The sequence below is a fragment of the Xyrauchen texanus genome, chromosome 2, assembly GCF_025860055.1.
Source record: "Xyrauchen texanus isolate HMW12.3.18 chromosome 2, RBS_HiC_50CHRs, whole genome shotgun sequence".
Taxonomy (NCBI): Eukaryota; Metazoa; Chordata; class Actinopteri; order Cypriniformes; family Catostomidae; genus Xyrauchen; species Xyrauchen texanus.
In genome coordinates this window covers 30,936,407-30,963,610 of record NC_068277.1, presented here as the reverse complement: position 1 = coordinate 30,963,610, position 27,204 = coordinate 30,936,407, and the positions used below count along the sequence as shown (strand labels likewise).

The window sequence follows — 27,204 nt, the reverse complement described above, 5'->3', positions numbered from 1 at the left end:
CTGCTATGGCCTACTGTCATTAAAATAACCACGTCTAGAAATGTATGCTGAGCATAAAAGGGTATACAGGTCCTTCTCAAAAAATTAGCATATTGTGATAAAGGTCATTATTTTCCATAATGTAATGATAAAAATTAAACTTTCATATATTTTAGATTCATTGCACACCAACTGAAATATTTCAGGTCTTTTATTGTTTTAATACTGATGATTTTGGCACACAGCTCATGAAAACCCAAAATTCCTATCTCAAAAAATTAGCATATCATGAAAAGGGTCTCTAAACAAGCTATTAACCTAATCATCTGAATCAACTAATTAACTCTAAACACCTGCAAAAGATTCCTGAGGCTTTTAAAAACTCCCAGCCTGTTTCATTACTCAAAACCGCAATCATGGGTAAGACTGCCGACCTGACTGCTGTCCAGAAGGCCATCACTGACACCCTCAAGCAAGAGGGTAAGACACAGAAAGAAATTTCTGTATAAATAGGCTGTTCCCAGAGTGCTGTATCAAGGCACCTCAGTGGGAAGTCTGTGGGAAGGCAAAAGTGTGGCAAAAAATGCTGCACAACGAGAAGAGGTGACCGGACCCTGAGGAAGATTGTGGAGAAGGACCGATTCCAGACCTTGGGGACCTGCGGAAGCAGTGGACTGAGTCTGGAGTAGAAACATCCCCGCATTCCCCAGGTCAAGCCACTTTTGAACCAGAAACAGCGGCAGAAGCGCCTGACCTGGGCTACAGAGAAGCAGCACTGGACTGTTGCTCAGTGGTCCAAAGTACTTTTTTCGGATGAAAGCAAATTTTGCATGTCATTCGAAATCAAGGTGCCAGAGTCTGGAGGAAGACTGGGGAGAAGGAAATGCCAAAATGCCTGAAGTCCAGTGTCAAGTACCCACAGTCAGTGATGGTCTGGGGTGCCATGTCAGCTGCTGGTGTTGGTCCACTGTGTTTTATCAAGGGCAGGGTCAATGCAGCTAGCTATCAGGAGATTTTGGAGCACTTCATGCTTCCATCTGCTGAAAAGCTTTATGGAGATGAAGATTTCATTTTTCAGCACGACCTGGCACCTGCTCACAGTGCCAAAACCACTGGTAAATGGTTTACTTACCATGGTATTACTGTGCTCAATTGGCCTGCCAACTCTCCTGACCTGAACCCCATAGAGAATCTGTGGGATATTGTGAAGAGAAAGTTGAGAGACGCAAGACCCAACACTCTGGATGAGCTTAAGGCCGCTATCGAAGCATCCTGGGCCTCCATAACACCTCAGCAGTGCCACAGGCTGATTGCCTCCATGCCACGCCGCATTGAAGCAGTCATTTCTGCAAAAGGATTCCCGACCAAGTATTGAGTGCATAACGGAACATAATTATTTGAAGGTTGACTTTTTTTTTGGTATTAAAAACACTTCTTTTATTGGTCGGATGAAATATGCTAATTTTTTGAGATGGGAATTTTGGGTTTTCATGAGCTGTATGCCAAAATCATCAGTATTAAAACAATAAAATACCTGAAATATTTCAGTTGGTGTGCAATGAATCTAAAATATATGAAAGTTAAATTTTTATCATTACATTATGGAAAATAATGACCTTTATCACAATATGCAAATTTTTTGAGAAGGACCTGTAAATGAAGCGTGTTCTCTAAAAGAGAAAGGTATTCGAGTATACAGCGCTGAAAGACCAGTGGTATCTACTAGGGCTTACGCTGTACACAGCTTCATTGTTTTGTCGTGCTGATCACTTGAAGTGCAGAAACTGTGAGATGGGTCAGCTGATGTCATGATGGAACCAAGCCAGGGTCCAGACCACAAGTCTGCTAATTGGTGACTGAATCTAGAGGAAGTGTACTATACGCTATCATCCCAGTTCAAATAAGGCAAACCTTCTCTTTCAGATGGATGCAGAGGCTGCCATCTAGTAGTCATACAGCAGAATAGTCATTCACATAAATATTTCAGTGGAAGAAAAAGGGAGATGAAAATCAATCCTGCTGTCCTCAGGGATATAATAGAGAACGAGGGGAGAAGGAGAGGTAAGGATAGTTTTGCAGGAGAATAAGAAGGAATCTGCTTGGAATTTGCACTCTCATTCGGTTCAGGACATTCAGCATCCCACTGTTTATGCAAGAACATACTGCCCTGTCAGAGGATACCATTATTTCATTACTGAATTATTGTGATTTTCACCAACCAAACATATATTCTCATTCTGTCACCACTGACTCAACTGATTTATTTGTGCACAGGTCAGCAGCTCTGAAACTTGACTGACAAGCAGGCTATCCTAAAATAGGCTAGTGAGGCTACCCCCTTAATCTTGGTTCTCTCATGTATTTGTTAATTCTTGCTCATCCTCACCCTCTCTGTCAGCCATGACATTTTAATCTGCTTGGAAACAGCTGAGACTGATCAAACTGCATGTTAATTAGAATTACCCGACCTGGCAAACATGTGAGTGTGTATGAATCCCTCTATTAGGATGCATCAAGCTAAAAGGGTTTGGAGGGGTGGGAGGGGCAAAACATATAAATCTGGTTGTATTACCAGCAGTTTAACAGCTTTGTTAAAGAGGGTCAAGACTGATAAGGTGGATGAGGGAATAGATGACTGGCAGTGCCTCAGGGGAAAGGGGCATTTCTCAAGAGACATGACCCTTTCCTGTGCTCTCTTTCTTAGTTTCAATGCATTTCTGTTTTGTGTTTTCTTGGATTGTTGCCTGGAAGCGGTTGCTGTGGCAGCATTATATGTGTATATTTGAAAAGCATGCTTGCGCTTGCGGATTTGTCCTGCACTGGTGCTCAGCTGGTGCTATGAGGCTGTGTTTCTTTAGGCTTAATTAGATTTTAACAGCATATTCTCTCTCTCTCTCTCTCTGACTGATATAATTTCATTACATCTGCTGCATATTAGATGTAATCTTTGAATATTTTATATATGAAGGAGGGGGGTCTTGGGGAGATTTGTTTTAAAAAAAAAAAACACCATGGGAGTTTTTCTTCAAATATTCCCAAGCAATGCCGAGATAGCATTTGTTTAGTTATACAGTTGAAATGAAATAGAAAGAATCCACCAGCCTCAAATTTGTTCTATTTTTGAAAACAATGCTATATTATGCTATAAAATATCCTTAAAATATTCAAACATGCTGTTTAGCAACAAATTTTTTAACCCTCAGAGACCAAAGCATTGATATGAACATTTCTCCTCCTTGAAAGTGTTGCTTGGAAGCCACTGATGTTTAAAAATGAAAATTATTTTAAAAATTATTTTGTTTTGGAGTGAATCTTGGAACAAACTTTGTAAAAATCACAGTTTCTAGACATTAAGTGGAACTACTAAATTCACAACATGGTTTAACACAAAAGTATATGAAAACATTTTTAAACTAGTGTTTTTAAATAATGTTTGTTTTATTTAGAACCCAAAAACCTGAATATGAAAATTGCAGTTTACTGGTGTGAAAAAAGCTTTTCTTTTGCCAGCTGTGCTGCTTTTCTCTCCAATTTGGAATGCACAATTCCCAGTATGCTTTTTTTGTGACTCACCACAATCCGGGTGGTGGAGGACGAATCTCAGTTGCCTCCGCTTCTGAGAATCCATGCATCTTAACACGTGGCTTGTTGAGCACGTTTCCATTGAGACGTAGTGCATTTGGAGGCTTCACGCTATTCTCCGCGATATCCACGCACAACTCACCACGCACCCCACCGAGCCATATTATAGCGGCCATGAGAATGTTAACCCAACGTGACTCTACCCTCCCTAGCAACTGGACCAATTTGGTTGTTTAGGAGACCTGGCTGGAGTCACTCAGCACACCCTGGATTCAAACTTGCGACTCCAGGTGTGGTAGTCAGTGTCTTTACTCACTGAGCTACCCAGGCCCCACTAATGCCCATCATTGCATTTTTGCTACGCTCTCAAATTTTTGAAAGTAGATTTTTTTGGGGAAAAATTTAAACAAGTAAACTATACAAGTAAAAAGTGTTAGCAATTGTGTCAATAGTGTTTTTTCCCCTCCTTTTTGTTTGTGACACTAGCAAATGACAGTTGATGTGTATTATTATTTTTTTATTTTTTTTCATCAAAACTGCTGTTGTGAGTGTCAACTATTGTTAAGTGTAGTGTTTACCTGTTTTTAATGCATATTATTTATTATTTAATTGCTTTAAGTGGATAATGGATAATGGCTCCATTATCGGTTAAAGTCGTAATACTTGTACATTCTCTTTCTCTCACACTCTCTTTTCCAGATGTTAAATGATAAACATGCCATGGTGCGAGTTGGTGGTGGATGGGAGACCTTTGGTACGTACTTGCTAAAGCATGACCCATGCAGAATGACTGTGATCACAAGGCTTGGGACCAAAACATACAAGTCTAACGGCAAGTCCCCGGTCAAGAGAGAGCTGTCACGGGACAGTTATCTGGTCGTAGGTACTCACTCCCACTTTAAGAATTAAATCTATATGTTCTGATTAGCAAGGATGACTAACTAACTCTGTCTCTGTTAAATCAAGAGTAGACTGAATACATAATTTTTTCGATGGGAGGGAAGCAGCACAGGTGGCTTTTTAATCTTTTAATGAATCTTTCCTTTTAGTGTTTGTTTTTTTTTTTTCGTAGAGTTAAATGAATATTGATGTATGTTTAGCAGATTGTTAGAATTTTGATTTGAAATGATTTCTTTTTATCTCTTGTTATTTTATTGAAACATTTACCATTTATAGAGGCCATCTGCTGACTGTTTGAATTTACAGAGACATGTCATGTCTTTGAGGATCTTTTCTACTGTAAATGGAGTTTGACAATGTTCCAGTCATCCTCTAGGTGGCACTCTGTATCAAATTATGAACTGTATTTAAAATTATGCATGAAACTACTGCAATACAATTGCTCTGTGTAGAAGATTGTCTAGAGGGCTGAGGACATTATATAAACTGGGTAGATTACTTCTGAATTGCAATCTGGTACTGATAATTATATGAGTATAATTTTAGTCAGTAACGTAATCTTTTGGATCACAATTGTAGGTAATCTAATTTGACTGTTTTTGGATTACTTCTGACCTATTTTTTTTATTTGATGTCACATGCATTTGAGTAGGATGGTACAATTTAGACATAGTGCTTAAATGCATTAAAGAAAACATTTCAGTGTGTGTGTCTCTAATTATCTGACACTTAATATTTAATTTTGGCATTAGAAGCACAATCCATTTGTGGTAACACATCAGACCAGTTATATTTGGAATCATCATCACCAAAAAAAGTCTGGAAAGTTGTGGCAAAAGCCCATTCTTGTACATTTTTGAAGCGGAGTACAAAAGCAATTTGCAAAACTAATGTAATCCCTTCATTTATGTGTGGATTACAGCTACATCTTCAGTATAATTATGGCCATTCAAAACACTTGAAGGTTTAATGTACATTTATCAGTTGTAGGCTGATTTACAATTAAAAATACAAATATTTAAAAAGTTTACTGCATTTTCCTGATTCATTTGTAATCCATAAAAACTAACTGGAATCTAATTACCAGTATTTTAACATTTATTTTGATCTAATTACAAGTATTTAATTTTGAAATCTGATCATGTCATTCAAATTACGTGCAATCTTTTATTTCCAACTGCCAGTTTCTCAGTTTTTGTAAACACAGGATTAGTAAAGACACCCGTAAATCATTTCTTTATGGACCACACTTTGTGTACAAGGGCATTGTCATGCTGGAACAGAAAAGTGCCTTACCCAAACCATTGCCACAATGTTGAAATCTTACAATTCTATACAATGTCATTGTTTGTAGTAGCATTAAGATTTGTCTTCACTAGAATGATAACCAAACCTGTTTACTCTAGAAGGGACTGTCCACATACTTTTAGCTAAATGGTGTAGATGGCATGTACTTCACTCACATAGCAAGCTGAATTCAAACCTGGTGGCCCTCTTCAAAATATTTTGATCTTATTAGTTTTATGTTCAATGAACTCTGAGAGAAACCCTGGTAGTGCTTTTTGTAGTTGTGCATTATCAAAGCTATTATCTAACCATCACATTCCAAAAATATATTTTACCTAATCTAAAATATAAAAAAATAATACAAGAATATGACGTCAACATGAAATGCTACTAACATTTTATTTCTTAAAATAAAAGTCATTGTAAAAAAATTAACACAAATCTAAATACACTACAAAAATTAATCAATATGACAGCATGCGAGAAAATTGCGTTTTTTTTCCAACTCCAATTATGAGATGATCAAGTAAAAACAGTTCATATCCAGAACATAAATAAATAAAAAGTGCTGCTACTTCAACTGCCAAATAAAATGGCAGCTTTTATACAAATGTCTCTTATACCAATTGTGTCAATACTTAATTAGAGATCACACTCCACACAACACTTCCCTATGTACCTGTGTTTATTTTTATTATTATTTTGGCTCTGCTCTCCTTATGTCAATGACTGAAATGATTACACTTTGCCACATTGCTCAGGAGCAACATACAGACACAAAATGTTTGTGCCAATCAGCTAAATATTCAGTCATTCATTTTGTTATTCCATTAAAGCTGCACAGTACATTAATCAGTTTACCCTCAGATGACACCAAATGTAAACCACACATTCATTCCTCCAAAAATGCATACAGTATTTGCAGTCCTAAATGTCTCACCATAACTATTGCATCTACCTCTTGCCCACCTTGAACATCAACATCAGAACTTTGTGCTCAAAAACTGGTCTGACTTGTGGAGATCTGGGACTATAAATGTACATTTGGTCAGGACATGTGAAGCATCATTAAATGACTTGCGGTAACTGTGCTTTTCTCAGTAGCATCCTCAATAAATATTATCCATTGGTGAGAGTAGAATAAATATGAATTATTTATAAAAATGGGTAGAGACACACTCACTTTTAGAAAAGACATTACTAGATAATTACTAGATTTAAGCCTCCAATCCACGTAGGGTTGTTTAAAATATTGTTTGGTTGTTTCATGATTTGTAAAAAAATTTAGTGATGTAAACATTATAGCTGATCATGTGCCATATTTTACCCCCTCCCCATGAATTATTCTGATCAAAAAACTAAATTGTGTAAATTACATGTTTTCTGACCTCATTTCACTCTCTGTAATTTAATATAGCACTGAAGTCCCTTAGTAGCCTTTAATAATGTGCGCCACCAGAACTTTCAGTTTATCTTAGATTTCCAAAGTTTTCCTGACCAACCACTGGGCGGCACCATGATGATTCTCATTACTGGACTGTTTTCTGATTCTGTTCTCCATAATAAACAATGGAATAACTACCAAAATGAGCGATCAAGATTGAAAACAATAACCATTTTAAGTGTTAGTTGGAGTAAACATGAGTTCAGGATCAACTTGTGCAGTTGTTGTCTGTCATAACAATTAAAAGTAGTTAATGATTTTAAAGGGATAGTTCACTCAAAAATGAAAATGATCTTATCATTTACTCATCCTCCTGCCATCTCCTGATGTGTATGACTTTTTTCTTCTGCAGAACACAGACAAAGATTTTTAGAAGAATATCTCAGTAGGAAAATACAATACAAATGAATAGTGGCCAGAACTTTGAAGGTCCAAAAAGCATTTAAAGGCAGCATAAATGTCAATACGACTCCAGTGGTTAAATCCATATCTTCAGAAGTGATATAATAGATGTGGGTGAGAAACAAATCAATATTGAATTCCTTTTTTACAATAAATTTTCCTTCCTGCCCAGTAGGTGGCAGGGAAGAAAGTGAAAGTGGACATTTATAGTAAAAAGGACTTAAATATTGATCTGTTACTTCAAAGTTCTGGTCACCATTCACTTGCATTGTATGAACCTACAGAGCTGAAACATTCTTTGAAAAATCTTCATGTTCAGCAGAAGAAAGTCATACACTATCCCTGTAACGTAATAACTTCGAGCCATCGTTTCATGTCATCAACTCACATTGGCGAGTCACTGTCAACACAGTCATCGCGACTCTGTAAAGTGTTGGCAATATGTATCCACACGTTTTTTTTATTTGCCAATATTTACAAATTTAATATGCTAAATATCCCATTATGCGCTAAAAACATATGCTGAAACGAGTGAAAACACTGGAGACCAGAAAACAAAAACAGCCCTCAGCCTTCTGAAAAAGGTGGATTCAACAACATTCAGTTGTGGTATCAAAGTGCTGAGCTCCTGAACTGTCATAACTCTGATTTCCATCATGTTGTGCTTTCAACAGCAATAAGGCTTTGTGACAAATTCAAAAATAACCCCCACAAACATTTTTAAACAAATTGGGTCAATAATTCACATGCCATTATGTAATACATTTGGTCAAATTCCTTTGAACAGCTACTTTACCACAGCCCAAGCCAGATCACCAGTTGTTACAATCATAACAAAGTGTGAAAAGACTTAATTTGTATCCAAGCATCATTTCGAAGGTAGACCTGAAATAATAATAAATACAATTTTCTTTTATACGTACAGACTCTTGAGGCCTTAGGAAATTTGCTTGTCAAAGCTCTAGTAACATATATATATATACGTGTCTCTCTCTTTTTCATTGCTTTCCACAGCTATAAGAAAACATGTTTTGACATGGATTTGTTTGTCCTCCCGACGTCTTTTGAAATTATTCTGTGCAGTTGTGAGATTGTGAAAAGAGAGCACCATTTTAGTAGGAATCCTCTTGAAGAGAAGACCGTTGCTTTTAGCATGCCTCTCTGTCATTATGCAGAGAGAGAGGAGAGCAGTGGAAATTCTTATTAGGTTTTGTGCCATCGGAGGCCAGAGTAAGACACGTGAGAGGGTGGAAGATACCCAGTACAAGTGGACTGTGTGTGTGACTCCTTTGTCTCCATTTCCTCTGGTCATGCAGGACAGCAGTGTCTTTAAATGTTCGTATAATTAACTAAACGATGCACACAAGTTGTGTTGAAAGTGGTGACTGATCAATCATAGAAGGGCCAGAAAGTCCCCTGAGTCATATGAAAAGAGCCAGAGTGATAATGTAGTCATTATACTGTATGAATTAGTTAGAAGTCTTTACATAGATGCTGTATACATGTTTAGTAGATGTTGCAGCAAGGTTGCTCCAGAAGTCTTTGATCACACTGTCCCATTTTCATGCCTGGACTTGTGAACAGTGGTGCGGGCCAAGGGGCTGCTTAAGGAAGGGGCCAGCGTGCATAAGAAACCAGCCAGCAGGGTGAGACCCAGTCCACCCCAGGCACAGAACATGGACCAACCATAACCATGACTGATGTCCTCTGGAAGGCCGTACAGGTAACGGGGGTAACGGGATAGCTCGAAGTTAATTCCCGCCACACATGTACAAAGGGAGATAATACAGCAGGTTCCTGTCAGAGAGAAAATTAATCAAGATGTATCATCAAACATGCATGAAACAAGCCTCTCCTTTTAGATAAATAGAGAATCCAAAGAGCTTATGCTTTTGATCTCATTTCAGAGAACCTTTGTATTTTCACACAATGTAATATTAGAATCAGCCACTAGATGGCAAAAAAATTGAGACTGACCACTTCACTTAAAATGAATGGCAGATAATGGAACTCCCAACTGGAAGTCCTGCCATACAAGTTAAAGAGCCAATCACCTATTAGATACAGACATCCCCTGTCAATCAACTCTAGATTACACGCCTGGAAAATTGCAAGGGTTTTTTGCATAATCTGAGGTAAAACACAATTTATGAAATAAATTTGAATTTGTCCTTTGATCGTTTGACCAGCCGTTTTGGAGATTTCGGTGTTCCATCATTAAAGTAGATAGGAGCTGCACTTTAATGACTGAAATAGCTTCCCAGGAGCGTTCCAAAGATGGCTGCCAGTGGACAAACTTTCTAGAAAGTCTTTGATTCAATGCACTATGCTACAATCAGGTCTAATAGAATCACATTACTGTACCTACAGATTTGTTAAATGATTTTCACGTGGCTTGTGCCAATTTCTTGGTGAAATAAAAACAAGAGGAGCTAAAACAACAAACCTTTCACACAAATCACAAGTAAAACGGCAGATTATCCGTTCACAATGCTATTTTATGACATCGAAACACGTATACTTTAGCGTATGACTTGTGAAGTGAAATACATTTGAACATTTGTTCGGTTAGGTTTAATTCTAAGGTTTAGATTACTTAATGTGACGCCAAGGGCGGGAATTTGGGGGCAGGTTCTCACTGTAACTCACTGCGCACTGCAGTCTCAATCTAATTTGGTGGTGCTGTGTAATGATTCTGAGCAGCAGCAGCACATGGATATAAGAAAGCGGTTTATAGAGTCATTATGAACTTTGATCAAAATCAACAGAGTGCAAATCAGTGTGGAGACATAAATGAGGTTGTAGAAGGAGGGAATGGTCCTAACAGGACACAAGGCATCATCATCGTCAGAGTAGCAGGTGGGCATGCTATCGCGAATACTAACAGTAGTATTATTAACATTACAACTAATAGAGGTGTTGTAATTGGTATTGCTTTTATTATTGTTTCGTGGTGGTTGTTCTTTTATTGTGTTGATGGAATTGAGGAGCTTTTGATGTGGTGATTCATGTTTACCAAGTGTATAGGTTACACATGTCCGTAGCAAGGTATTCTGGGGCCCCTGACTGTATATAGCTCTAGGACCCTTTCCTATTAAACAAACTGTTTACAATTTGTTGTGGGGCCATTCTGGACCTGTGGACCCTGAGAATTATTACCACTTTTCAGCCCACTAGATACGGCCCTGGGCTTACATAAATGCAAATAGCCTGTGGTGAAATTTTTTACCAAAATAATTTATTATCACAATTGTTGTAGGCTGGACTATCTTGTTTTTATGGTTTGTCATTCTGAGATGTTTTAATATAAAACTTTATATAGTCTATTTCGATTTTAACTACTGACTTTGTTGTCTTGTATTGTGGTTTGGACATTTTGTCTTGGATCATAAAATTGTACACACTCTATATGTTCTTGCGACAGCCCTGTATGGAAATCACTTATGTATATTTAAAACTTGATAGAGCATTAACCTTCAAAATCCCATCTGTTTGGGAGAACATTTAACTCACTTTTAGCGCCACACAGTGAACATTTCACATAGAAACTGCCACAATACATGTCATGAATCACGTAATAACATTTTGCAAAAATGTAGTCACAGTCACTTCATTTTCATGAGATCAGAACGCTTAAATCGGAAGCAAAGTAGTCAAGCTACAACCCAATCTCATTAGAAGTTGTACAAATTTGTACGAGTTGGCTAAATCATCCAACGTGTCAGATGCTTTTGAATTTTATGCCATAAGCCAAACGTAAGAAAGTAATTGTCGCGTTGTAGGAGATGATTGAGAGTCACCTGATTAATTGGCTGTTGCATAAGTCATACCAGCCAACTCGTGGGAATATGTACGATTTCTCCATTAGATCGTGTTGTCAAGTTAAATTCTACAGATTCCTCTCTCTCTCAAGCACAAAGACACACCCATATATCTGTCAATTTCAATTCAATTTCAAAATATTTATTGGCATGAATGTTATACATAAAGTATTGTCAAAACATCAATACACACAACAAAAGCAGTGACAAAAAAGAAATAAAAAAAATAGTAATAGTAATAATGCTGAAATAAAATAATTATGCCAGTAATGTTTAACTGGTGACTAAATGTAAATTAAACGGTATCTACTGGAAAATGCTGTCTCTTACCACCCATGAGGAAGAGTAGTCCAGCTACATACTGCATGAGATCATGTTCTTGGCAGCATCCAAGGACTCCAACAATCCAGCCAAAAATGATGATAGAGACAGCCATGCCCACAAACCCTGCTGTCATCCTGCGCAGATCTGCAGCACAAAACAACAACATTAAGCCCCTCTAACTATCATTCGGGACTTGTAAGACTTGATCAATTGTTTCATGTTAAATACTTTTTCATTAACAATGCGTTTCCATGTCAGTTTTGCTTTATAAATATAAAGAGCGATAAAGAACTGTTCAAACTCCAAGTCATGAATTTTCTAAATCTCTATTGGACTTTGAAAATGTGCTGTATAAATAAGGCTCATGCATTTAAAGACAAAGCTGACACATGTTTTGAAAGAGAGACTGTCAGACTCACGGAGGGCATGCCACTCATCTTGCCGGATGGTCTTGGTGATGTTGAGTGGAAGATTTTGTGGCAGTATTGAAGAGGTGTAATGGTACTTCACAGGGGTGCATCTCTGAATCAAACCTATTCAAACAAAATATAGAATAGTGAATTGTACCAAAGTATTTTTAATAGTGAAATTTACAGTGGCTGGTTATGGAAAAGAAAATTGCTCCGAGGCTTAAATCTCCTGAAGAACAGCAGGTCTGCTGTGATCATACAATTCCACAAAGGGCACATACTTGTATTTACTTGAATTAAATTATTTCCTGGAGAGCAATTAGGTACATAATAAAAATGTAACAGGACATAAATGTCATGATTTCAGGCTTCATAAAGGAACATTCTTGAATCAATACAGGTTAAGCTCTCTTGACAGCATTTGTGGCATACTGTTTATTACCACAAAAATGTATTTTGACTTGTCCCTCTTATTTATTATTATTATCATCAAAAATCTGGGTTACAGTGAGGCACATACAATGGAAGTGAATGAGGCAAATCCATAAAATTAAAATACTTTTCTAAATGCCACAAGACAAACAATATGTGTGTTGACATGATTATAGTGTAATAAAATCGCTTACTAACCTAGTAAATTTACAGCCAATTTTACAACCAAATACATCTTTGTGGTAATCAACGTTATGCTACAAATGCTGCTGATTGAACTTAACTGTATTAAACCCATAATATTCCTTTAATAACAAACATACTAAATTTTAAAGTAATAAGATCTGTGAAATTCCTCAGTGAACTAGACACATTAAGTTTCTTTCCCCTTGAAAGACATTCAAGAGTGTACAAAAACATGTATATTGTCACGTTTTATATAAAAACATTTTAGTGAGATACAGAGAAGCATCCGCTCAAATTACATAAGTGAAAGTGTGTGGTGAGTCAGGCAACCAGCTGTGTTCAGTGCTGATTGCCCTTCTCACTGATGAGAATCTAAGCAATCCTGAACAGGTAACTGTACCTCAGACTCATAAGTTTCAATTTTATGAAGCCAGAAAACATTTAGTTAAGACAGAAAGCATTTTTGCATCCATCTGATCTGATCTGTTTTTAGTTTTTTTTTTGTCGATGTAAACATGTGCCACATGGACGTCTTTGACAGCTGCGCCATGTGCTGTATTTCCAGCGTCAGTGCCATGATAAAAAGAACATTAACTTTTAACACACGCTTTTCTTTTATTCAAATTAGTTTAATTTATTGAAACAAATTTGATTAGCTTTTAATGCAATTATATGTTCGGTTTGATCAGCCCCATAAATTAACTTACGTTTCGCTGTTTCTAGAATTTTTCAACACAAGAAGCAAGGTGTTTTGTATGTTTGGCCCCTTAGACTGGTGAAAGGTGAGCAGAAAGTCTTCAAAGACCTGCACAATTAACTTTATGAGAAGTATGTTCTGGTGCATGGACAAATTTAGCCTTATGGATATAGACCAGAGTACAGACCGCCGCTTGGGGCCCCTTGCTGGCTAAGAAGCCCTAAGTGGTTGCTTATCCTGCTTATTTATTTATTTATTTATTTATTTAAACCTTTATTTAACCAGGAGAAAAACCTCACTGAGATTAAAATCTCTTTTACAGGAGTGTCCTGGCCAAGATAGGCAGCCCAATTATTCAAACAAATATACACACATATAACAATAAAACACTACAACACACAATAAAGTAGGATTAAAAGTACAACCTCAGAAGCAGTTGCAAATCATTAAATCTTTCTCTAGCGCTTGTATAAGTGTTCTGAAATTGCTGAAAGGCACCAAATGATTCAGCCTCAATGTCATCTGTAGAGAGTTCCATTCTGAAGGTGCAGCATAGTTAAAAGCAGTTTTGCCTATATTAGTTCTGACTCGAGATACATGCAGATTGTAAAAAAACCGTGAGCGCAGTGAATAGTTACCTAATACTTTTTTCTTAAGCATACAACAAAGATAAGATGGTAAGACCCCCAAAATTGCTTTATATATCAATAAGTACCAGTGCATTTTCCTTCGTACAGCAAGAGAAGATGATGTGTAGAAAATGTGCAATTCGTGATAAATCTTAAGGCACCATGGTACACAGCATCTAGGGAGGCAAGAATATGAGAAGGAGCATGCTGATACACTACATCCCCATAATCAAGAACTGGCAAGAAAGTCGCAAACACAAGCTTCTTTCTTGCAATAAGCGAGAAGCAAGACCTATTTCTAAAATAAAATCCCAACTTCTTCTTTAATTTTTGTTTCAAGTAATTAAGTAATGTTTTCTGGGCAGAGTAAGCACAGTTTCTGGAGTTCTTTCTCACATTACAATAGTGATGGCAGGCCTTAGGTGCACAGAAATATTCTTTTGAGTGCTACACAAGAACTAATGATATGTGAGTCTAGCGTCTGTAGCGTGAAGATATGCAAATTATCCATATGCTTTCTCTGAGGCATCATAGAAGATACACACTGATTGCTGACTTATCTGCAGTAGTCCAATGAGGCTTGATTGTAGGTAGTTGGAAGATAGCTTGCTTTCCAATATGTGGAGAAGTTTGTCTGATATAAAATTTTATATCTTATAAATTACTGTATAAATTATTGTCCACCAATACAGGGTTCTCATAGAAATTCTAAAAGACGGAATGTTGTGATGCTTATCCAGAAATTTTAGGGTTAAAGCCAGTGTTTGTTTTCCACATGGTATGTTATGGTAGAGCAGATCTGTTGTCATCTCTCATCCCTTGCTTGCACACTCTGCTCACACATACTGCATACCCAACATGCAATATGCAAATTAAAAGAATGGTGACTGTTAGTTACAAGGTCCACTTCCCACAGGTCCCCAACATCCTAAAGATGTTGATAAAACCTTGGAGTTGCAAGGGAGAAAAATGCGGTGTTCTGTTTCTGTCAATGATCCGATTTTCAAGGAAGTTGGCAGGCCCCTGCAGCACCCAGCACAGATTAGTGTAAAACACTACAGGAACAATGGGCAAACTAAGTGCACTGGGCTTATAGGGTTAATATGATATAGGTAGTCAAATGTAATCAAGAGCATGCATCTACGTCTCTTTTGTTCATCATAGATAGGAGTGCTCTATTAAGGCCGACTCAGCTGCTGTGACAACATCTGAAATTCTGTGCTGTACGTTTGGGTTTTTTATTATAAACACCTCAAATGAACCAGACACTTGTTGGATTGGATATCTGCACATATTGTAGGCTGCTTACTGTGACCATTTCTATTAGATTGTAGAAGATTGAGGTCCTTTCCAATCGGTCATCTGAAATTGCATATGTATCTAGGCTTCTTCTACCACTCTGGAATTGGACCACCAAATACACGTGGCTGGCATGTCCTTTGGAAATTCCGATTATATGTTGGTGAGAACTTTTGACTTAATTGGTTTACTAAATCATGCATAACCAATGAATTGTATTACTTACAGGCTGAGCAGAGTTTTTCAAGGTAGTTATCATGTTTGTGTTCTCACCCACATGAACATAATTTTTAGCATCCATTCAGCAGATGATTTGGTCTGAGACTGATTTGCAGTAATCAGATCAGGTATTTATATAATGTTCATAAATGTTAAAACATGCATGGCATGGTTTGAAAAACTTCCAGTTTTTAGACATTGATGGAAGACATGGAGTGGCTTTCTATGTCTGCATGCCTCTATATCTCTAGGCCTCTCTACACATACATTTTTCAGCAGTGCAACAGCAGACCGTCTGAGAAGACCAGCATTGCTGGCTACCAGCATTTCTTGTGTTTTGGATGCTGGCCTACAACAAGCTACTTGACTATTCAGCGAGAGTTCCTTGGTCAACCTGCACTTTACCATAAAATGTTATTTTTTCTCTTGTTAAACATAATATACATTTTCACCATTATGTATATGGTAAAATCTATTTTTATGCCTATAATCTGAAAAAAAAAGTAACAATATTTTACTGTAATATTTCATGTATTGTCTTGTTAATAAATACATTATCTTTTTAAAATGTTTTTTTACTGTAGCTTTTTTAAAATCCCTCTTCCGTTAAAATTCCGAACACATTTTTAACAGTGTGGCAACAAAATAACTAAAACATATTCTATTCCACCTAGCTTGTTTTTATAGTAGCACATTATTATCAGATTTGAATTTATCACATTCAGATAAAGAGAGCTAATCTAGGATGATATTTAAGAACTGTTTAAATTAGACTAACAGCAATGATATTCTGAGAGACTTTATGATTACAGGCAGAGGCTTGCATCAACATAAGTCAACTGGATTAGCCTAAAATCATTAGGAACATTTTAGGTTAAAGGCTGAAATTGACATTGTAAATTAGGCAAAACAAGGGAGGAGAATAAAGGTCAATGATAAAGAAGAGGATGTGCGCACAGTCTTTCCAGACCGTGTACAGTACATAATGTTGTCATTGTTCAGCATCTTCTGTTGATTTGTTGCTGTACAGCTCTGGAGTGAAACTGTTAGTGAGCTGGTCTCAAAGCAAATTGTGTCATATATTTTTTATCTGTGTCAAGTCAATTGTGGAATCATGTTCTATGTCATAACCACAGACATATCAAAGACACTTTGAAATTCAACTGTTCCTTTGCAGGAAGTGTATTTCCTCACTCTAATTTTTGTATACAAGCAATGACATGAAGGGGTTAAGATTAATATCTGTGATATCTGATGGAAAGTCTAAGAGAGACTCTTAGTAAACAATAGCCAGGCACGGATTTAGAAAGCAGAGGCCTCTGGGCACAAAATCTTGGGGCCCCCCCCCTCCCAGAAATTTTCAGAAATATGCTCGTGGAGACAGAGACGTCTGATAGCTCACCCTTTTTGTTTTCTTTATTTTACAAAAGCACAAGGTTTTGTTGTTATTGTGAGTGTACACAAATAAAAGTAGACCCCATTATAGTCTCTAATGATGTCTTACACTTTTCTGTATGCCCCAAAATGACGGAGAATTTTATGTTGTTTCCGCTGTAATGACGACGTAATGCCGGCGCGTCCGTTGACCCCAGAGGATTAATCAGCAGAAGGTTCTAAAAATATTAAAAACAACAAAGCGATACTTCTCTGCAGTGAACTGACGGAATAAGACGAAAGATATTGGCTACTTTTAAAATATTATGTGAAAAATTATGTGAAAGTACCCTGAACTAGAGAATGACTCACACATATTATGCATTGATAAGCCTAGACCGCATATCTGGTCATAAAAATTAACAGTCAACATTAATACAACAACGTTACATGATTTAAAAAGCAACTTATCATACGGGGACAGAGGGGTGGTGAAATACGGGTGCTGGACTCTAGCGAAATCAGAAAAAATATTGATTTAGTTGGGTCGGTGCACAGAGATTCGGAACGCTTCAGCGCCAATCCGGGCATCTATAATAATCAGGGTTTTTAATAAGGGGAAAAAGTAATAGATAGAACTACATTTTGAGGCTGTCCAACTGGTAATGTACGTTTACCTACCCGTCACCGCCGGGTCTCTGCCGCCTTCAGCAGGTCTTTCCAGCCGGGCTGTGGTTCTTTGTCTTGTCGTGCTGGTGCTGATGCTCAGGTTCATCTGAAATAGCAAGGCTGGATGTTGTGCTAAACTTCGCTAGCATCACCGCAGGCACCGCGCTAAAAAAGGCTCTTTATGGTTGGAATATTTCTCCTAATTAAATCCTCTCTGCTATCCTTCTCCCTTTTAGCTTTCCATTTTGTGGCTTCACTGCTCCACCATTTTTTATCCATGTTGTTTGTTTTTTTCGATGTCCTCAATTCTCTTTTTTTCACACTGTCTTCTACCGCCGGTCTTGCCGCTATCAACAGTTTCCGCGGTAACCTGATTCATTGTCATCATCAGACACAGCCGACACAGCCAAAAAACTGATCATGATACTTTTTTGTGTCCAAATAAATGATTGTTAACGCACATGCACACAAACACACACTCATTATTTAATTTTATTTTAACTTAATTTTAAATAAATAATAAAAAAAAAAGGATGAGGCCACACAGTTAGTGGGGTCTTGGAGGCCCCCTACAGGTCAGAGGCCCCCGGGCACCGGCCCAATCGGCCCGGTGGTAAATCCGGCCTTGACAATAGCTACAACAACACAATAAAAAACACAGAACAAATCTTTAAAATACATTTCAGTTTTGCATATTGCACACTGCTTTTTAATCATAAATTGGTTAATTTAAAGAAAGAGATGCAACTGTGTAACTTTTTAAAGTATTTCTAAATGTTTCTAGCAGTTTAACCCTTCATTGTCCTGCTCATAGCATATATTGCATTTATCAGATTTAGTCTGAATAATTTCAGTTTCTCCAAACATCATCCAAGTATATTTTGTTAGATTTAGAGTGTTATTTTTGTTGTTCTTGTTATTATTGTAACCATTAGGATAAGTAAACATGTGTTTTGGAGTGTTTCATGTCTTTTAAGGACCAAACAGTTAATCATATGCTAATTTTTTTAGGTCATTGGAGAGCATCAATAATGAACAATATCCTGCCTGCTTTATCTAAATTACCGTGTTGAAGGGTAGGTGAATATACTGGGCCATAAATCTGGGCGAAATGTTATCCAGGGTGTTGGCTCACAGTCTAACTGGAGTGGTTGCACACCATCACTACTTCATCATTCATGACATCTACACAGCCACTTAGGGTGACCTGGGAAAATCCATGAACAAATTATTGATGAAGATACGTTCAAGTGAACAACGTGCTTCCTCTTTGCGACCCTTCAGAAGAAATGGCCGCTCTAAAAGTGTACACTTAATAATTGAGGCGTGAACACGATGTGAAATGGGATCTTTATCAGAAAACACCAAAATGGAGGAGAGGGATGCTATACACCTCTTATTTATGAGATCAGTATTCATATGATATGGGGAAATAAAGCTGTTTTAATAAAATTGTAAATAATATTCCTTTGGAGCTAATTATCTGCCAAACAATGGGATTTTTTTTTACCTTGGTATTATCTGAGTAGGTCATACATTGATTGGAAAAACAATTACACCTGAAAAGTGTATTTTTCTGTTCATTTGTAAATATCATTTTGTTTTTATTTTGTTTCTTATGCAAATTTCTTGTCATACTGTAGAATCCTACCCCATCTCAATTTTAGGCCTTGTAATTGGATTCACTTTTTGATCCTTTATTATCTTCCTTTAAAGCATGTATCTATTTAGGCTACCCATCGTAGCCATGCATCGAAAAGTTGCAAAATGCACTCATCGCAAGCTATGCTCCTGATGGCATTGACCCTTGAATATGTTATGCAGATGACACACTCAAAAATGAAGTCATTACCTTTCCTTAACCTGTTGATACGCACCCCCTTTTTGAGCACAAACCATGGAAATGACATACCTGAACTTAAATGGTTGTATTTACTGGACCCTTTGAAGTATGGACACAGTTGTAGTATCTTTTGAAAGAAGACAATTTGGGCTTTTAATATATGTTGTTATTTATTAAAGTTAGAGAAGCTGAAGTTTATAGTAATGGAAATATTTTGTGCTGAACATGTTTTTATCATCTAAAAAAACAATAATAACAGTGCCATGACAACCCCAAGTCTAAAGAAGTTGTGTTTCAAATCTGAAGAGGATCTAACAAAAAATGAGTTTCCTTTAAGCTTTTTTCTCTGTAAAATCACTGCTGGTGTACAGAGTAAAATTAAGGCTCCGTCTTTCAAGACGACACAAAATCTGACCACACTGCTCTGCTATTATGAATAAAACTATGCCACATTTTTAAAAATAGACTTTGGAGACAGGCACGTTTTGTTTATGAGACTCTAATATATAAGATAATATAGTTTTACAACATGAATGCTGCTCAGATTGCATAGTTTGTTGAAGAACGATGACGAAGGGTAATTCTTTCAGGCGAGATCATGTAAACAATGGAGAATATATCAATATTTCTCAGATTTGTCAGTTTTAAGGACCAAAAAGCTGTTGGATGTTTTTCAATGAACGCTTGTCATGGACAATTGACCCAAGTGTGGCGAACTGGATTCATCTGGCGATCGTGTTTTCATAACAAATGTATGAAGTCCCGTTTTGATATTGCATGTTTTCATTTGTACTCCTGGCACAAATAACTACATTTCTGTTTCTGGAGCATTGCTATCATGAAACAGAGATTGGATATCAATGTTGAACCCTTAGACCTTTGAAAGATGTATAATTTGTTAACATTCATTACATTTATAGACGGTAAATTATATATTAAATGTAAGCAGAGTGACGTCAATACCGCGTGCGGGGGAATTGCGTATCAACAGGTTAATTGAATCTGAGAATGTTTTGGAAAGTAATTTAATTTCTTTCATTCAGATAAATTCAGTGTAAGTTCAAATCAATGTACTATAGTAGTTTTAACTCAACTTTATTAGATTCGTCAAAATAAATGTCTTAATGTTTAATTTAATACATTTTCTTATGTTGGTCCAACTTAATTTATTTTATTAGTTATTAGTATATGGCTGGTGAGCAAGTGTAAAGGCAGTGAAACCATTGCACTGTCAATTTGATGGCAACTGCTTATAAGCAGGACTTGAATCAAACTTCACTTAAAAGTCAAAGTCCACCCTCAACCTAAGCACAAGCACCTATCTTTATATGCCAATCTATACCAATATAACCAAACATTAAACATAAACAAATCTCCTATTCTCATATTGCTCATAAATGCATAAAATAAAACTTAATTTCAACATTTGTTTACCCCATCCATGCAAAGCATACTGGGAAATGGAAATCACCTGCCCAGTTTCACCAATGCTACAAAAATAATTTATGTAGTCACCACTCAACTGGATTAGGTTTTGTGTGTGTGTGTGTGCGTACACACACACATCTGGGCAATAATAATGTGATAGCATGGTACTCTGAGATACAATTACCATATTTATGTACATTCTGTATTTACATGGTGCTTAAAAGTACTTCAAAGAATACCATGGTCCTGTATAGGACCTGTATATACTGTACAAAAAATACATTTAAATGGAGCTTCAATGTAATTATTCAAAGAATAGTATGGTACTATGGCATGTCACTATATGATTAACTTAATAATTTACCATTGTCTTAACATGGTGCCCCCAGGTAATGGTACATGTTGAAAAAACATGTTTATGCCATGGTACTTTTTGTGTAGACTAGTAAATGTTTTGACTCTTTTGGTGGTAAAATGTCTTTACCTGCAGTGCCATTCACAAGCTGAACACGTGTTGAAATTATTAAAGACTTAATTCATCACTGGCAAATGACAGGACGCATTTGCAGGTTTGGTTTCCATTGATTGTAGATCCACTGCAACCAGTGTTATCATAATTTCCCATATTTTAAAATATTCTGTGAGCTTCCTGATAAGTGAGATCAGCAGATCAGCTGCTTTCGGAGTCTTTCAGATTGAATCATGAACTGATTCAGACCGTTTTGCTACCAGGTTTGACCAATTCATTGTAAAGAACCAACTCAGATGAGTGATTCATTTGTGAGTCGGATATCTTTAGTTCTGATTCAAAATTGGCGATAGTAAACACTGGTGTGATTTATGTATAATATCTGTAAAATTTAGTTAATAACAATACATTATTTCATTGTTAATGTTGCTTAATAGTACATTAACTAATGTAAACATACCTAACTTTTGATTTAAATCATGTGTTAAAATTAACATTAACCAAGATTAATAAATGCAGTAAAATTATTAATTATTGTTAGTTCATGTTAACTAATGTTGTTTATGTTAACATATGGAAAAGTTTTATTATTTTAAAATGTTACCACACAATTGCTATAGTAAAACCATAGTTAAACTATGGTATTTGCATGGTAAAACCATGATACCAGCAAAATTATTATTTTTATTACCATAATTTTATTTTTCCTGTACTGCGGTTTCACTACGAATATCATGGTTAAAATATGGTTACTGTAGTAAAACCATGTTAACTTTATTGCGAGGGCACGCAAAACTATCAAAATAAATAAATAAATCCCGCCCTGTCCTCTAAGGGGCTCCGTAGAATTCAGCACCTTGGAAAGCGACAGTTATTTGACTCGTGTTTTTCACATTTTTCCCTTTTCTCTTTAGATTGCTTTTCAGCTGAAATGAATGAAGAAAGTGTACTTACTACACTGTGGTCAATGCCACACAACGGTACAGGGACAACAGGAAGAACCTGTGGAGCCTTATAGAATGACCAAGTCAGCTGCATTGATGGAACATTGAGGGAAATAATCATGAGTGGAACGTTGGTTTCTGGTTTGCAAAACGTTCCCAGAACAGACATTCTAACCTTCTTTTTTGGTTGGGCAAACAACAACAACAAAAAAATTACGAAAATAGAACGTTCTCTTGAGGTTTTTTTTTTTTTTTTTTAAGTTCCCCTAACGTTCTCCTATAACCTTTATTTTCAGGTATCCAATCTGCAAACCTGATTTACGTCAACAGCCAAACTACAATCCATGTCTTGTTCTGATCCATTGTTTAATGAATCGTTAAAAAAAACAACGCTGCCTGACCTGTGGTTACGTTCGTTTCTGAACAAAACGGCCGGCCAGTCCCAGATAAATTTAGATTTTGCAATAAGGTTGCGCCCTGACAAAGCCGCACAAACAGGTTATCACCTCACCTTTGTAAATTAGATCATCGGTCTCCAGGTCAAACCCTTCGCGGTGACACTTTCTCCACAGACCGGAGATCGTGGAGTTAAACTGGCGGCTGCAGTGAGACTCCATGGCCGTCGCGGAAGCCACAGCGTGCCGCTTCACGCGAGAAGACGCTTCCCCAACCTTCCCCATCTCTTTCCTCTCGTAACCCTTTGGAGGCATCTGGAGAGGCAAGTTGTGATTTGAGATGTAAATGTATCCGGGATCGTTACGCTTGTTTGCGTAGTTCTTACAGCGCTCGCGGTGCCGCCGAGCATCAGTCTCGTACCAGTAATCGGTGCAGATAGCCATGGCCAACAAGACCAATGCACACAACGCCAAGAAAAGCCCAGCGCTGGTTAAAATCTTAATGGCGGCCATCTTCTTCTCTCGTTGGAGAGCCCAGACAGACGCGCGCGCGGTCCTCCCTCGGCAGCCGTTGTGAAAGGTGAAACAAGTAAACACCCGCCAAATATCTAGCTGCTCTCGGACGCTGACATGACTAGGCTCGATGCTTTCTGTAGTTGTTCAGCGACCTGGCAGATGTGCTGCTGCTGGTTCTCCACCATCTGTTTTGGTCTTGAGTAAGAAGAGGGGGAGAGATGAGGAAGAGGAGAGACAATGCGAGGACCAGTACTGTGCGAGTAGAGGTTGGCGTGAGTGTAATGCTCTCTCTTTCCTCTTGGGCCACTGCACAGTGAACTGAGAAGAGCTCAATTAGGTGCCTCAGGAACAGGAGAAATAATGATAAACATTATAGGCTAATTTAATAATTACAAACTCCATGACAACATCACAGATGTGCAACACCAATACAACCAGCAGTTAAAATGTGTAAATAGCTTACTTTTTACTGAATAATTAATTCAATCTTTGAATGCTCTTTCCCTCTCTTTGATATTTATTAAACAAGATAGGCCTTAATGTTTTATTGTTACACTAGTAGCGATTAAAAATAAGGTTCGATGTGCAATGGTAGCTAGCTGGTAGGTAGTGGCCTCAAGAGGCACACTAGTGACTAATGCTAGTGGCTATAGCCTTTAGCCTCCTCCTTAGGGTGCCTGTCTCCCATGCCAGAGACGCTGGTTCAAATCCTGCTCGGAGCGGGTTGAGCAGGACTAGTTACATTGGTGCCATGACCCGGATGGGAGTGAGGTTTAGGGGGGTGAGTGTAACGGTACCTACCTGGTAGGTAGCTGTGCAGTGTGTAAACCTCACTCCCCTGGTCTCAAGAGGTGCACTAGCGGCTGACACTATAGCCTTTAGCCTCCTTGTTATTATATCGCCTAACATACCTGAGATGCCGGTATGAATCCCGCTTGGATCAGGTCGGTTACAGATGCATAGTTGGGTATCTCAAACTATTTTATAGCATTAATTAATCTTGGTTAATATTGATTTATAAAAGACACATCTGTTCATTGTTAGTTCATAATGTACACTAAAAAAAGGATTTTGTTTTTAAATAAATAAAGCAGAAACGATTAAGTGCTTTCTACACTGATTAAGTTAAAGCATGAACTTGAAAATATTAAGTACATTTTACATTTGTACTTAAGGTGCACTCAGTAATTTTTTCATAACTTTTCATCATTCAAAGTTTTAATCATAAAGAAATTAATTGTAATTTTGAAATATATGTATAAAAAAATATACTCACATGAGATGAAACATGAGAAAACCTGTTTTATTCTACATGGAGATGGTCCCCTCATGGGTGCTGCCATGTTATCACATTACCAGCCGAATACTATTCGCTTAATCTCAGTAACTGAACACGGTCAATAAAGGATTAAATTAATCATGACTGACTATGAATAGTATTTCTACAATGGCATCTGAAACTTAAAACTATTGATTTTGAATGATGCTGCATCCAAGCCGCTTGATATCCATAAGTCCAAGATGACACAAACAAAAAAGTGTGCACCATTAAATTCAAACATGTAAAATGTAATGCTCTAGTTATAAGAAAATATTATTCATGATTGTTTGTTATCTTTACTATTCGTCATCCTGTATCAATCTTGAAGTAATAGTAGAAAAGGATGTCTAATTTATTTGCTAATTAGTGTAAATGTCACAGGTAAACACAATTAGTACATTTTACTTAACTTTTCTAAGCTAATGTTCCCAGCTGGGTTGAATAATTACTGAACTTACATTGTTTCATTGTTTGCAAGTTTATTTACAATGTTTTTATTGTTGATTTTGCTGTTACATTTGGTAACTTCTTGTTTTGTAAAGTCTGAAGTTTTCTACTCAAAATTACCAGTTCATGATTAAAAAATAACCTTTCTATCATCACCGTCATCTTGTTTTGCGTACCAAGCATTGAGGTCTGTGTGCGCAGCCCTGTGTCTTGTGACTATTGGCTGTAATACAAGGCGATGATGTCTAATGGATGAAAGCATGCATTAAGCTTCCCTGTGGAAGGTCAATGTGGTAAATGATCAAACAATAACGTGTCAATAATGTTCAAAATGTGAAATGTCCCAATAAAATGTTCATTTAAATTGTAATAAATGTACATAAGATTTGAAAGTAAAAGTTACTGTATTGACTGAAATGTTTAAGTTAAATTTACTCACTTTAATATTAAGTAGATTTTACATAATTTTAGGTCATTCAAATGTATTTACAAAAACTGTGTTTGTTGTAACTAGACTGATTGAATGATTCCTTGCTCATTCCGGCATTTGACAATTTCCTGTACTAGCTGTCGAATGTTCACCTAATAGAAATTGGGCATCTTGTGTTCTTAAAAAGTTAATCTTACTAGTCATTTTTAGTGCATTAACTAATGTAAACATATACAACATTTAAATAAAATATGTTGAAAATAACATTAACCAAATGCTGTAAAAATAGGATTCATTGATTTAAAGTATAACTGTTACACTTTCAATATAGCCTATTCATCTATTTGAACACAACCAAACAGACTTTAGCAAACAGTAACACTTTACAGGTTCCTTTCATTAACATTATTTCATGCATTAGGTATCATGAAAAAACAATGAACAATATATTGTTTACAGCATTTGTAAATCTTTGTTAATGTTAGTTAATAAAAATACAATTGTTCATTGTTAGTTCATGTTAAATGTTAACAAATAGTAATTTATTGTAGTGTTACCCAGAAAACCAGTCTTACATTTTCTTTGGGTTTGCTGAAAGAAAAATTTAATATTTGCACTTTTTCAGAAAGTAAACAAGATTGAACAGAAAAGTGCTCAAGGGAAACTCTGTTAGCAGCCTCCAGACAACAGCACTGCTTGCAAGCCCACAAATGGTAGATGTTGACTTTTGAATCATTCCCAGCAGCAATAAATATAGCAGCACAACTCTAGACCATTTTGTGTGAGAAAGTATTTGTATTAGTAGACTATAATTAAATATTCATTTAGACTGAAATATCATATTTGGTAGAGATGTGTTCTATAAATCAAATATACCATCTCAAACTTTGCAGCTCTTCTATGCTACAGGTTTGTTCTCGCTCAGTCTTGTAATTTCAGCATGATTTGAAATCACACCTTTTTTCCGTGTCTTTCACTAGGTTTTTCAATAATCGCATTCAGAGTGACTCGTCTCTGATCAAGTGCACTCAGCTCTTTTATTAATATACTGTACTTGTGTGTACTGTGGCAGCACTAACTTGCCACCTGCCATCCATGGAGGTGGCCCACAGAGAGGGTGATATGCTCTGAGAGGAGTTTCAGTGAGGGAGGTTTAGGTCAGGATACAGGTGAATAAATCATGCTAGGACAAGCAGCAATATTTCAAGATGCCCATCAGAAGTGGTTTTGAGACACTGCACAAAGGCATTCTAATAAAAGTGTGGCATATCATTGTCTAAAGTTCCCATACACAGGCCGTGCCAGGGCAGATGACAAAGGAAGACAACCCGCATGGTAGTAGTTATGGCAACAGTCCCTTGCCAAACAGACTGTGTTGAAATAGGACAAGTGTGAACACATAATCAATACCACCCCTGTTTCCCATATGACATTTCAGACTCAGAATGTACTGTAAAAATGTTTTACCTGTGGCACGCATCTTGGCATAGCTGACACCGTTGCAGAACTACAGAGAGGGAACCTTGAACATTCATAGTAGTTGCTGGACCAGCAAGTAATACAAGTTTGTTAGAATGTCATATACTGAAAAATGCAAAGACCTCTCACACTGAGATACAACAGACATCAAAGTGGCACAGATAAACTCCATGCAAAACTCAAATCTTTTAAGGAGGCCAAATTGTTGTCATCCAAACAGAAGCATTAAAGACCTTATGTTGTTTCAAACCCTTATTACTTTTTTCTTTCTGTGGATC

At 36.9% G+C, this 27,204-nt stretch overlaps 2 protein-coding genes across 3 annotated transcripts in view; one reads left to right on the top strand and one right to left on the bottom strand.

The window, feature by feature from the left end:
- Positions 1 to 5,444, top strand: part of LOC127661098 (growth arrest-specific protein 2-like) — a 31,150-nt gene extending 25,706 nt beyond the window's left edge. The window contains exons 8-9 of one of the 2 annotated variants that reach the window (XM_052151673.1): positions 4,261 to 4,444; positions 4,528 to 5,444. In XM_052151673.1, coding sequence (XP_052007633.1) covers positions 4,261 to 4,444; positions 4,528 to 4,532 — 189 coding nt within the window. In that variant the 3' untranslated portion in view covers positions 4,533 to 5,444. Of the gene's footprint in view, positions 1 to 4,260 lie in introns of both variants that reach the window. The other variant, XM_052151664.1, reaches the window with a different exon arrangement.
- A 700-nt stretch (positions 5,445 to 6,144) lies between these two features.
- On the bottom strand, positions 6,145 to 23,504 carry LOC127660712 (transmembrane protein 178B-like). Its single transcript, XM_052151093.1, has 4 exons — positions 22,850 to 23,504; positions 12,159 to 12,272; positions 11,746 to 11,883; positions 6,145 to 9,391 (listed from the first exon to the last, which is right to left on the bottom strand). The coding sequence occupies exons 1-4, from the start codon at positions 23,244 to 23,246 to the stop codon at positions 9,141 to 9,143; spliced, it is 900 nt and encodes a 299-aa protein (XP_052007053.1). The 5' UTR covers positions 23,247 to 23,504; the 3' UTR covers positions 6,145 to 9,140.
- Positions 23,505 to 27,204: the final 3,700 nt, after the last annotated feature.